This window comes from Ictalurus furcatus, chromosome 4 (assembly GCF_023375685.1).
Source record: "Ictalurus furcatus strain D&B chromosome 4, Billie_1.0, whole genome shotgun sequence".
NCBI classification, from domain to species: domain Eukaryota; kingdom Metazoa; phylum Chordata; class Actinopteri; order Siluriformes; family Ictaluridae; genus Ictalurus; species Ictalurus furcatus.
In genome coordinates, this window is record NC_071258.1 from 20302704 (window position 1) to 20316987 (window position 14284).

Consider the following 14284-nt stretch of genomic DNA (forward strand, 5'->3'; position numbering starts at 1 on the left):
AAAACTTTCCTTTTTCTCCTTCTCCAAACAGTCTTGTAGCACATTTTTCGTTGGATGGTTTTCCCATAACCTAATATTAATCCAATAGTTTGCTGTCAGTTGTTTGCTTCGTAACCATAATGGCATTTACCCTGCTTCCACCTGAAGTGCACATACTGGGGAAGTTCTAATTGCCCCTAGACATATTCTTAAAGCACGCGCCTGCACCCTATCCAATTCAGTTAGCACAGATTTTGCTGCTGATCCATACACAGTACACCCATAATCTACTGTAGACCTTATTAGTGAAAGACCAAAAATTCTAACCGGCATGCACTGCTTCAAGTCAGCCGCCGATCGGTCTGCGCAGCGCCGCATGACATCGAACACACCTTCTTTTGATGTTTTGCGCTGACTTAATTTCCGGTAAAATGCTAAGTAACCAGTAGTAAACGCGCCTGGGCGTGTAGGCGGAGTGCTAAACGCTGATTGGACGGCTAAGAGGAGACGGCGCAGTACGTTCTGTGATTAGTGGCTGGTTTAGCTATCTGCGCTATTCGTGTTAAAAAGGAAAAAGAAAGAAAAAACTGCTTTACGTGTATCGACGATTTACAAAGGGAGCAATTTTGTAACTGCTGTGGTTTAAGCTGGTGACAAATATTTTCAGCAGAAATGGAGCGGAAGGCTCTTTGGGGGATGGGTTCAGTCCTGGCTGTGTCTATCCTGATTTTGGGAATCGTTGTTCCTAGCTTGGCTGGATATGTGGAGGTAGGCTATGACACGCAGCTATTTAAGCTACTGCGAACAGCTAAAATAATGTTTTGGTCATGTATTCGCTGTTCTCCTTGTTGCGCATTTTTAAAGCTTGTTCTGATTTTCCATTTTATTAGATTCTCCGAATAATGAAATGCGTTCAACGACTTTAATTCTCTATATGCCGCCGACTCAGGGACGTATATTTGAGGTCAACCCTTTGCCTGGATTTTGTTTTTAACCCCTTAGTGGCACAGGGAAACACCATAAAATGGTTTCATTATGGTTGAGGATGTTCGGCCAGAGCAGTGTCCCCTTTGCAGTACTGATATTGCATAAGGATGCAATATGTAAATAGACCTCCCATACCCAATGAATAAACGCATGTTGTTTGTTGTATGACTAGTCTCAGGTGTAGTGTAGGGTTTTGCTGGTTCATGGTACCTAACTAATAATAAGCAAATAATGTTCATCACACCTAATTAATGTTAAAGCGCACCTATTATGGTTTTGAAACGTGCATAATTTTGTTTCAGAGGTCTCATACAATAGATTTACATGCATCCAAGGTAAAAAAAACAAAACAAAAAAACACTTTAATGTGCTCATAATTTAAATTGCAGCATTACCTTTTTCCCCCAGTGTCAAAAACGACTCCTTAAATGATCAGTTCTAAAGGATTCACTCTAAACTCCTCCTTTCAGAGACCATACTCTGCTCTGATTGGTCACATGTCCCAGTCTGTTGTGATTGGTCTGTTTGTGAGGAGCCAATGAAGCCCAGAGGCATGGTTTTTTGTTACAAACCTATGTAGGTTAATACAGGAACTAAGTCTGGAATTACTAACGACTCATTTCAGCTGTTCAGAATCGGTTCCTTCTTTTGGGAGTCAATAACTCGGTTGTGCCCTTTGATGTTTTTACATTCACAAACAGCTATATAACGCACTACATGAAAGGTAATAATAGGTGCACTTTAAATAATAATTTACTTAAAGTAATATAACCAGTATGTAATAGATATGTAATATGTTGCAAGGCATGTCACAGCATATTAGAGTGGAAATTATTATTTTTTTGCTGTATTGCACATTTCTGATTATATATCTAACTTTCCTAGTGTATCAGAAAATATTATTTCACACTACTTTGTTCAAATCATGAGTAGTTTATATGAAACTTGATGGGTTATAAATGAAAATGGTCTTAAATGTGTGATCTATGAGACGAATGTTTACTCATTCATGCCATGCAGTGTTGGGCAGCGAGCTGTGAATTTATTTGAATCAATTAGCTTGTAAGGTGTTAAACTATTTCTGACCCAGCAGCATTGATAAATGATTGTATATTCTTTGCATAAGCAATATACACTCTCCTCTGAAAGTATTGGGACAGCAAGGCCAATTAGATTGGTTTGAGATCAAAAGATGAGCATGAGATGAAAGTTCAGAATTTTGGCATTCATATCCTGATGTATACATCCAGATGTGTTTAACAACTTAAAACATGGCACTAGGGCTGCAACTAACGATTATTTAATTATTTATTATTATTTAATTGATGAAATTTTCATAATTTCCTTTCGATTAATTGAATGGGGGAAAAAAAACCCTAAACTGTCAACAATGTTTTTTTGTTTATTTTAAATAAAATCCACAAACTTAATGTTACAAATATAAATTTCAGACTAAAATTTTACATTAACACAACTGTTTGTCTGATTATTTATGTATATACACTTTTTTCAAATCCCCCCCACAACATTTGAATGGGTTTCAGATCCGGGCTTTGACTAGGCCATTACATAACGCTCCATTTCTTCTTTTTGAGCCATTCTTTGGTGGATTTGCTAGTGTGATTAGGATCATTATCCTGTTGAAAGGTCCACTTTTGGTTCAGCTTCAACTTTCGGAAAGATGGCCTCACATTATCTTCAAGCACTCTTTGATATGATGCAGAATTCATAGTTTAATCAATGTATGGAAGCTGCCCAGTCCCTGAAGCAGCGAAGCAACCCCAATCCATACCATTTCCACCACCGTGCTTCACAGTTGGTATGAGGTGCTTCTCCTGAAAAGTCTTTGGTCTGCCCCAAACATATCTGCTGTTACTGTGGCCAAACAACTCTATCTTTGATTCGTCTGTCGAGCACACTATTCCAAAAGGCCTGGTCTTCACCTCTATGCTCATTGGCAAACTGTAGTCTTGCTTTAATGTTCTTTTTAGACAGTAAAGGCTTTTTCCTGGCATGCCTCCCATGCAGGCCAAATTTATGCAATCTCTTTCTGATTGTAAAAGCATGCAGTTTTCTGGGATGGCCATTCCTAGACAAATTGACAGTCGTTTGAAATCTGCGCCATTTGTAGAGGATTTTCCTTACAGTGGAATGATGCATTTAAAATAATTTGGAGATCTCTTAAAATCACTTGCTAGACACAACATTCACAACCTTTTTTCTGACGGCATTAAAGAATGCTTTAGATCTTGGCTTGATGACACCACACACCTCAATAGCAAAGGGAACACCAGGCACTAAATATGAGAAGGATATAAATAGGACCAGTTCCACCTGCACTCCCCAAGCAGGGTCTAATCACTGGCACCCAATATTGAACACCTGATTCTAATTTTATGGATTTGAAAGTGTAATAAATATAGGGGTGTACTTACTTTTTACATGTGACTGATATGTTTTTTGTGCATTTAAATAGTGAAAATTACTACAAAATGTCAATTGTCATTTGATAGTGTATCACATTTATTAATGCACTGTTTCAAAGAGGATCAAATGTTTGCTTGTCCGAATATGTAAAAAAAAAAAAAATTTATATATATATATATATATATATATATACACACACACACACACACACACACACACACAAACACACGCACGGTTGTGTTAAATATATATTTATAAAATGGATAGTTCCGGTCCTTGATTGTAATCCGCGTTTGAAGCCATTGTAAATTACTCTATAAACGCCCACCTGTGACTTTGGTACATTAGTATTACTGCACTCAGTTGTTTAAAAATGTCAGATTTGTTTGTTAGTTTTGATTTACTGGGTGGGCTAAGCATGGATGAATGGTTTAAAGAGATGGACAGGAAAGCAGAGGAAGATAAAAAAGAAAGGTGAAATGCTGAAATTATTGAAAGAGAATTTGAAGAGCTGGAAAAGTCAAGAAATGAAGCTGGGACCATTAAACAGACTACGTGGTCCATTTGCTGTTTTCAGACCTGGTGTGTCAAAAGATCTGGCTGTTGATTTTAAATCTCCAAAATTGACATAAACCAGGCTCTGTCAGTTTTATGCCACTGTGAAAAGCGGGAAAGATGAACCCCATGGTTTCAGCGATTATGTTTTCCTATGTGTGTGGCTTAACTGGTACATCAGTGATCCACCGATCAGCCGATCCTGGTGTCTGTTGAAAGATCACAAGTTTATCATTAGCAACAATGTTTTCATTGGAGTAGTGAAAAAAACTTCACCCTGACACATCCCACCACCAAACATTAATGGTGGCAGACTTTCAGAAAATCAAGCACTTTCAGGCACTGACTACAAATACACCTGATGGTCTTGTCAACAAACTCTGGTTTGATGTGCAGCTGCATATGGGATACAGAGCTGAAGAGCAACCGATAACTGAAGCCAGAATCATTTATAATCTGCCAGGATGAGAAAGGTCAGAAGTATGCAACGCTGTCATTCAACGAATACACAAAAAAAGACAAAGATATCAGCAAAAGAAACCAAGAGAGAGTATAGGGATTTATGTTTGAGCAGCCAGGGAACCTGCTGTGTCCTGTTACTTCGTTGCAGAAATACCTCTTGCTGCTGCCGCCCCAAATCACCGGCATTTTATCTCGATCGAAAGTGGGCAAACTACATCAACAATATATGCTAAGTTAACGATGTAACTTTAGCTAGCTTGCATGTTTTTATTTGTAGCCTATTATTATTATTATTATTATTATTATTATTATTTCTTTCTCATAACATTAGGTATGCTAGAGAGCCCGTTGGAGTGAACGCCCTTGTCTGTATGTTGCCACGGATTTGTAAAGCAGCCGGCACTGAGACAATCTACACCAACTACTGCTTGTGAAGTACCCCTGCACAAAAACTCTGGCTTAGCTGGCTTAGAGGCAAGAGAAATCATGTCAGTGACAGGACACAAATGTGAATCGTCCCTGCAATCTTACTGGTGCCCAAACTACAAGGAGCAATATCCTTGCCTCTGGCACCACGCAAAAATGCACCTGTCCAGAAACGCACCTGTCCAGAGTCAAACACTCCTGTAGCAGAAAAACGAGTGTAAAATAATTGAACACTACATTTATCTGGATAATGAATACTATGAAGTAAAGTATCACCCCAATGTTTAAGCATACTTTCCAATGCGTCTATGTGTTGCTGCGTTTGTGTGTTGCTTGCCAACCATTCTAAGAACTACATTGCTTGGCGGAAGAATAATTATTTGTTATGAATAAATTATTGCATTGTTTGCTGCTGTGTGCTTCGCATCATACCTAACAGCGCCCCTTAGCTGTTCTAAAATCACTGTAAACCACAGCTTCTTGGGGATTATTGCTTTAATACATGTATTTGATTTCTCCAAATGCTTCTCATTTAAACCAAAAAGTTCTATTTTGGTCTCATCTGTCCACAAAACATTTTTCCAACAGCCTTCTGGATTGTGCACATGATCTTTAGCAAACTGCAAACAGGCAGCAATGTTCTTTTTGGAGAGCAGTGATTTTCACATTGCAGCCCTGCGCTGCACACCACTGTTGTTCAGTGTTCTCCTGATTGTGGACTCATGAACATTAACATTAGCCAATGTGAGAGGGGCTTTTAGTTGCTTAGAAGTTATCCTGGCTTCCGTTGTGACCTCATGGACTATTACATGTCTTGTTCTTGGAGTGACCTTTGTTGGTTAACCACTCCTGGGGAGGGTAATGGTGATCTTGAATCACCTCCATTTGTACACAATCTGTCTGACTGTAGATTGGTGGAGTCCAAACTCTTCAGAGACGGTTTTGTAACCTTTTCCAGCCTGATGAGCAACAACTTTTTCTGAGGTCCTCAGAAATCTCCTTTGTTCATTCCATGATACACTTCCACAAACAGGTGTTGTGAAGATCAGTCTTTGTTAGATCCCTGTTCTTTAAATAAAACAGGGTGCGCACTCAAACCTGATTGTCATCCCATTGATTGAAAACACCTAATTCTAATTTTATCTTCACATACTTGGATATTGGATCATTTTCCTCAATAAATACAGGATGTATATAGTATAATAGTATAATATTAAATATAAAGTATAATATTTTGTCTCATTTGTTTAATTGGGCTATCTTTGTCTACTTTTAGGACTTGTGTGGAAATCTGATGATGTTTTAGGTCATATTTATGCAGAAAAATAGACCATTCTAAAGGTCTCACAAACTTTCAAGTAGGGCTGGGCGGTACAGAAAAAAAAATCAATCACGATATAATGTTTCATATCATGCAGTATTGATAAATTTTAAGCTTTTTTAAACAAATACCAGTGGAAAAAAAAGTTTGAATTTAACCACTGTATTTTTAAGAAAGTGGGTACTTTTATTAAGGCAAGCAACAAAATTTTAGCTTTAACAGTCAAAAACAAAATATAATTTAAACAAATATTGTTCTATTATATTTTATATGAAGATTAAATAAATAAGTGTTAAAGAAACTCTTGAACTTAATAAATAAAATGTGTACAATGTAAAAGTGTAAACCTAGAACAATCAAGGCAAATTTTAAGGGAGATCAACATCGCATTATAGCGCAGAATGGGACTCCTGGTGCTCTGGTTTGTGCTGTTAGCATAATTAGCCTAGCCTTGTATAAATCTTCCACTTTAACACTTGCTTCCGGATAACACTGTGCTGAGGTCTGCGTCTGATTAGTCGAGCTCCTAATCCGAGGACACTCACTGTCTTCCCCAGAGCCGACATTTTATCAGAAAACACAAAAAGTGGCAAAATTGCCCGCTGTTCAGAGTCACACGCACTGTACATGTGCAGAGCACTGTGCATGCATACTACAAGTCTCTTGCAGCTTGTGTTTCCGTACTTGGCCGGGACGTTTAGTTTTTTTGCAAAGCTTACACACAACGGTGTTCTGATGTTGGTCAGATGAAAAGAAACCAAAAAAACTGCCACACTGATGAGTTAACATCAGTTTTTTATTCACAATCTCCTCAGCAGGCACTGAACTGATTTTTGTGTGTGTTCTAATGTCACATGGCGATGGTGCAACCGAACCCCACAGATACACAACTTGTTATTGTTTGCTTGTCACTCGTAGCACACTCCTTTATCAAGGCATATGATAGGCTGTTTATGATCCAGGGACGGTGCACGCTTGAGGGTTATTCATGCAACCAAACTTCATGTCTGTTTACATGTTATCAATCATTATACCAAACATTTTTTCTGTCGTTACCGATAAAGGTGTAGCGTCGATAAATACAGATACTGTTTTATTGCCCAGTCCTACTTTCAAGCACCACTGTAGGTGTTTCTTGCAACCCCAGGTGTACCCTGTTAAATTGATTGTTTAAATAATTAATAACACTGCATGTCAGCCCTTGTCTGAGCTCTAGTTTTCGCCTGTGAAGACTTAATTTGTACCACTATTATTTGACTGATACAGAAAATAAGTTGAGAAAATAAGTGGGTTCAAACAAAAGGTGCCATGCTCTAATTTTTATTGGAGGAGACCAGGTATAATGATTATCTATTCTATATAAAATCAATCTATGTATATAACTTAATATATGATTTTGTTTTTGATAGATTTTTTTTTGCTTTTGTATTGTTGTACTTTTTTAAATTACTTTTTTTAATTACTTTTCAAATTACCATAACTTATGATTTTTTAATTAACATTTATGACTTTTATAAAACTATATAATGGACAGGTATGGAACATGAATTATCAAAAATGTTTCTGAACACTATAACTACTTTGAATAAGAGAACTAGGCTGTAATAACGTGTACTATTTTACATGTAAAATAGGCTTTATCGTTATTATCGCGTGAAGACTAATTCTTATCATGGGGAGAATTTCTACTGGTATATCGCAAATGATAAGATATCGCCCATCCCTACTAATGAGTTTTAAATCAGTTGTAAACCTCATGCATTACAGCTGTTTGAGTAAATTAAGCTCTGCCTCATGCAAAATGATTGACGTGGTGCCCTATTGTCGACATGTTTTTCATAGTTATTGACTGAGGCAAGCCAGGCAACTGCCTGGGGCCCGCATACTGAGGGGGCCCCTGAGGGCTGATCATTTAAATAATCCCAAATTTTCATCTTAAAATAATGTCCAGCATCACCTCAGCAACCACCTTAAATTGGGACCCTTTGCGTTGTGCTATCACGTTTGAGGCTCGTTTATGCTTCTGCGCCACCCTGGTACTGTGTCTCTTGCTCCCATGATTCAATACTTTGCGTTAGTTAAAACTTTAGTTAATACCAGGGGTGTAACCTGGCCTGGGTATTTTGGGGTTGTAGCCCGAAGATGTTTTTCTTTAGCCCCGAATAATTCTCCACTTGGAGCGGTTTGTCACTATGTAACTGAACATCAGTAAAAGAAGACAGCAGTGTTGAATTTTGTATCTTCGATGGACGGAAGCGAGACCAATCAGACTGGGTTTACTGGAAAATACGTGGAAAGAGTCTTATTGGCTGACCGATCTCAATTTTGCCAAACAGTAGCTCACACAGTCAGTCAGTGTAAGGGGAAAAATGGATATATGCCGATTTAAAATAAATAAATAAATAAAAAAATAAAAACAGTAAAGAGATTGTAACTGAAACACTATCATCCTCTCATGCTGGGCAGGAAAACATGATGTCTATATGAGTTCCATGTTATGTGAACATGATATGAGCACAGCATATGGACAGCTAACGTTCACTGCATGGCACTGTAGCAGATAAATCCATACAATAGAGCTGCACAATTAATTGAATATTGATTACGATTTTAACTGCCCACGATTATATGAACATGATCGACTGTGATATTGACGTTTAAAGTTCATCCTCCGCTCATAGAAAACTCTGCTGCATATCAAATCAAGCGCTTCCTAAACTTACAGCCAGTCACCAAGAGTGGTGCAGGGATGACATCATTTTATTTACCAAAACCCGGAAACGAGTTAGCATTTTAGCCCTTCGGTTCCAATCAGTAGGTTTTTTGAAAGGGATTTTGGTTATAACCCTGAAATAAGGTCTGTGGTGAACAGAAGCTCAATATTTTCACGTTTTATTCTACGACATAAAATACACCAGTAAAACCCCATTTTATGATTTTTAAAAGCTTTTATGTGTATTGAAAAAGGCAGTTGCTAACTGACACGTAATGAGGGTTTAGAACAGATTCAAAGTGCAGATAGCTTTATTGAAGAGAGGCAGACAAATCGAAGATTAATCCACAGAGTAAACCCGTGTTTACATGTTTTTAAATCAAGTTTGGAAAAGTTGTCGGGAGCTTGGTGATGGTGACGTTGAAGTTCGTTTATAGCATACAGTTAGCTTTTTATTTCTGGCGATTGTATTTAGGCTTCAAACTTATGTTTAGATCCAAAATGCTCCACTGTGTGCAAGGGGTTGAGGAAACCTGGTGTGAATTTCTTAAAAGGTTTAATTTAATTCAAGTTTATTGTCGTTATAGGGTGTATTTGTGTGCTTGCAGTTTAAATTCTGTCATTTATTATAACTGGAGCAATCTATTTGTAACAAGACCATGTTGCTCCTCACTCGCAATGTAGATGTGGTGATGAACAGTGGGAGCGCAAGTAAGCTCTGTAATGTCTAATTAAATCAGTACAATCAAAGTAAACATAAGACAATATGCCTAAAGACTGTGAGTAACAGAAACCATATGGTGCATTTAGGACTGTAGTTTAATTATCAGTGCTTTTTTTGTGCAACCAGAAAAAAAAAATGCATATATTGGACAAACAGTTGTGTTAATATAAAGTTTTAGTAACACAGTTGCAGCCCTAGTGCACAGTTTGCCAATAGGAATGTAGTGAGAGTTTATCAATACCATGTACTCCTCATCTAATATAAATTTTTTTATTTTCTAAAAAATAAACCAGTTCAACACAGGTAACCACTCAAATGACTGCTCTAGTAAATTTTGTTTTGACCATGTCATCACCATTCATACCAACCAATTCCTGCAATCAATGTGTTTATGACTAAATTACTACTAGAGCACAAAAATGTTTACAAGAGCACAAAGTTCTTCATAAGTCTAGCCTCTTAATTTTGCTCTCAAAGTGCACCAGATAGATGCATTTAACTTTAAAATTTACAAAATTTTCTTACAGGAGAGCATGCCCCGGACCTCCCTAAAGGGTCAGAGGTTCACCCACCATAGTCTCACAAAATCCTGTGGGAAACACTGCCACTGGGGTTGCAAGAGTGTAGGATATTTGACCAATCTTTACAAACTTGATGCCAAGCAATTCAGGAGAGTGTGACCTTCAATAAACAGAGGTGAACCTAGATTATGTGGGGCCCCCAGGGAAAATAAATGTGTGGGAGCCTTCTGACAGATTTATGTTATTATTTACTTCTAAATAGACTGTTCCTTGCAGGTTTTCTTCTTGCACGTGAGGGCTAATTGCTTTAAAAATGTGAAAATTGGACAAAAAGTTTTATTTATCAAATTTATCAAAAACTTGCCTCAGGTGTTATCACTGTTTGCAGAACTACCAGACCGATAAAATCTTAAACTTTTTGGCTATCTAACACAAGATTAGGCTAGTTTGGTGTCGCTAGCCAAGAAGAGGCACAGCTAAGCTATCACTGTATGGTAGGGCTGCACGATTATGGCCAAAATGATAATCACGATTATTTTGATCAATATTGAGATCACGATTATTAGTCATGATTATTCATTGATTAATTATTGCACTTTCACATTTAAATAAACAGACCATTGCTTTCACCTCCATGTTGTGCTACATTCCTGCTAATGTACAAATCTTTGCATCAAATTAGACTGGTCCTTAAAGTGCATCATCTCATAGAAGCAAAATATAAATAAAATACTACCCAAAATATAGGATAAGTAAAAATAAAAATGCCATCAACCAAATGAAAATATGCTATCAAATATAACAATATGCAACCAAATGAAAACAATTCAGGCTTATGCAGAAAAGGCAATAACAGTGTTTACAGGAGGAGAGACGCAGCCAAGTCACCCAATAGAGCGGTGCAGGGATGACGCCATTTTGTACCAGAATGGATTTGTAGTATCACACTGGTTCCCTCGACAAAGACCCAATAGGATTTTCCCATAGGCTTTTGGATTATTGCAAAGTTTAGCAGATTGATGCAGCATATCAAATCTCCGCTCAAATGTTTAGAAGAATCAGCTATTTGAACTTTACTTTACCCCCTTTCAGTGACCATTCCCTAACCTGAGCAGACATTCTCAGAACCTTGTAATGAACATGTGGTTCAAATCCAGATTAACAATCAGAAATTACAGCTGTTTGATTGAAGCAGCTCTACCTAATTAGAATTGACGTATGGGGGCCATATTTTTGACAAATTTCAATATGTTTTTGATAGTTCTTAAGATTTGCACAAGAGAGTTTTGTGAAGGTTGGCCAAAAATCTTATTTAAATAAAAAATATTTATGCAAAAATATATTTAAGTGGACAGTGACAAAAGTTCCAAAGCCAAACAAATTAAGATGAAGAAATTTCACTGTTCTGATTATTTTCCAAGAGATATGCTTGCTTATGTGTGCACAAATATGAATGTTGCCACCCAAGGCCTGTTTCCTGAAGCCGGTTTCGGTGGCTACCTAGATGAGTTTGGTTTGAGCAAACTTTGTTTTTTTGGTTTCAACAAGGTGGATTGGCATCTCCATGGTAACTTGCGCTACTCGGCTAACCTGCTCCGGAGCAGGTTTTATTCTGGGTAAGAGAACTCAAACCCAAATTGGACCAGTCAGCTGCAAGCAAAGTGCGAGAAATCTGATGCATGCAAGTTAATCCTTTTAGTGTTTGTAGCAGTGGCTTCACTGTTTATGGAGAATCTTGTGGAGCTCGGAGCGCAAATAATAAGGGCACTTCAAAGGGAAAGAACTTTTAGGGACAGATACAATCCCCTTGAATTTCCTTATGACCATTTTTACGAAAGATAACGATTTCTATAGTATAGTATATACGATGGTATAGTTTCTCTGCCGGCTTCTTGAGCTGCACATTCAAAATCTGACTCGACAAAACCACACTCTTACTGTACTGCAAACTGCATGTATTGCTTTTCAGTTCTTTGCAAGTGCTACATATTTGCATGTGGTGGCATTATTAATTTTTAATTGCGCATTGCAAATAAAAAATAATTTACATTTATATTAAATGAAATTACATGAAATGTTGTGGTTATACGTTTTCAACTTGTTTATTCTCATTGTGAGCCTGTAAAAATAAACTTACGCATTTACAGAATCAGCAATTTTCCCTAGCTTTGGCAGACACAGCGGTTTTGCTTTTTTTGCGGTTAGTGTAGGTTTACACTAGAGATGCACCGATACTAAATTTCTCAGCCGATACCGATAACCGATTATTCAGTGATTTCGGCCGATACCGATAGTCCTGCCTTTTATGCCTTCTTTTAAATTAATAATAATTAATTCCACAATTCTGAAAGAAATGCAAATAAAAACTTTATTCTCTCCATTTCAACAAGTTGTTTCACAGTAACTGGTCTCATAAACAGAAAACACATTACTCTAATTAACATTAACACATTAACTAAATTCTGAAGATTAAAGTAAGATTTCTTAACTTATTGAATGTTATTAATTCAGAATTAATTGACTGAATTCTAAAAAAATCTCCTGTTAGTCTCACATTCACTCACCACAAACAAAAGCATTTCTATTTCATTACGGAACATCAAACTGGTAATATATAATATAAACTTTTTTATATATTAACAATAACTGGATATGAAATATACTACTCTACAAATATATTTTTCTGTGCAATATATACTTTTTTGTCACCTTCATTTAAGTCTTTCAACGGTGTACTGCCGCTTTAAATCAGCGTGCGCAATACGGCAAATTTTTTTTTTTACTCTGCAACTTTTGTTTATTTTGTTCGACTCGCTTTGTGAAACAGGCCTCCAGTGTCCAATTTCAGTGAGTCTACATCACACAACATGGCCAGTTTTTTAAAAAAAAAATTAATTAGGTCACCATTAAAAATTCACTTATGGATTAGCTGCAGTATACCAAATTTCAGCTTGATCAGACTTACAGTTGCTAAGAAAAAGTTATCTAACCTTAGCTCCTCCCCCTTTGAATGACTGTTCTGGAAAATGGTCATATTACCTCAGAATCCTGTTCTATTTATGCCTTTCAAGCTTCATGAAAATCCACATAAGCACTCATGAGTTACAGCTGTTTGAGCAAATTAGGTTACTATTTTATTAGGTTAAAATTGATCGACATGGGGTGTTCATATTGTTTACATTTGTCAACATTTTTGATAATTATTGAGGTTCACACTCTGCTTAGTAGTTAGATACCAACTTAGTGAAGATAGGCCAAAGATCCTAGTTCAAGTTTGCAAAAGTAGGTATTGCATATTATGCAAGTTAGCAGAAAATCTAAGTGGGTGGAGCTAGATGGAGGCTTTTTGTTTGTGAAAACCCAAGGAATCAGTGGAAAAGGAAATTTTGTTTGTAGAACTCCTAGTTCTTGAGAACCAAAAAGTTAAATCTGCACTATAGCGCCGATAGGCTGATGGGCCCCATCTTACTTGCTTGAGTAGTGGGAGGGAGTACTATCTATTGACCAAGTTTCATGTCTGTAAGCCTTACGGTTTGGTCTGCATTTTGGTGCTGGCTAATGTGTCCGGCAATGATGAAGTTTACCGGACAAACTGGAATGGAAAAAATCCGGTCATCTACGCATATTATATGCAATTGTAGGAGCTGGGGCGTGGTCGAGCATTAGATGTGGATGGAGAGGAGGCAAAGATGCAATTCACAGACATACCCCAGTATGACAAAGCTATGCAACCTCTCGTTCCCTTCTCAGGGAACAGGGTTACATGCATAACCCAGACATTCCCTTTCAAAGGGAACTCAACGTTGTTTGAGCTCCACGCTGTGGGAACGACGTGCTGAGGGTATGACCTGTATAAAAAGATCTGAGCCCGAGGGTCACTGCAAGACACTTGAGCCCTGGGTGGAATGTATATCCAGGCTGTAATATCGAATGAATGTGTGTGGCAAAGACCACCCTGCTGCAGCACACACATCCTATAAGAGTACCCCTTTGGACAAAGTCTTTGAGGAGGCGACACCCCTACTGGAATGAGCCCTTATGCCCAGAGGCGTAGCGAGGCCGTGCGCTTCATAAGCGATAGAGATTGCTTCCACTATCCAATTGGAGATGTGCTGCTTTGACACAGCATCACCTCTACTGTCGCCACCAAAGCAGACCAGCAACTCTCC

General features: G+C 37.7%; 1 protein-coding gene across 6 annotated transcripts in view; it reads left to right on the top strand.

The window, feature by feature from the left end:
- The first annotated feature begins 468 nt into the window (after positions 1 to 468).
- aplp2 (amyloid beta (A4) precursor-like protein 2) overlaps positions 469 to 14284 on the top strand; it is an 85465-nt gene continuing 71649 nt past the window's right edge. For all 6 annotated transcript variants that reach the window (XM_053623270.1, XM_053623273.1, XM_053623271.1 and 3 more), the window contains exon 1: positions 469 to 747. In XM_053623270.1, coding sequence (XP_053479245.1) covers positions 652 to 747 — 96 coding nt within the window. In that variant the 5' untranslated portion in view covers positions 469 to 651. The remainder of the gene's footprint in view (positions 748 to 14284) is intronic.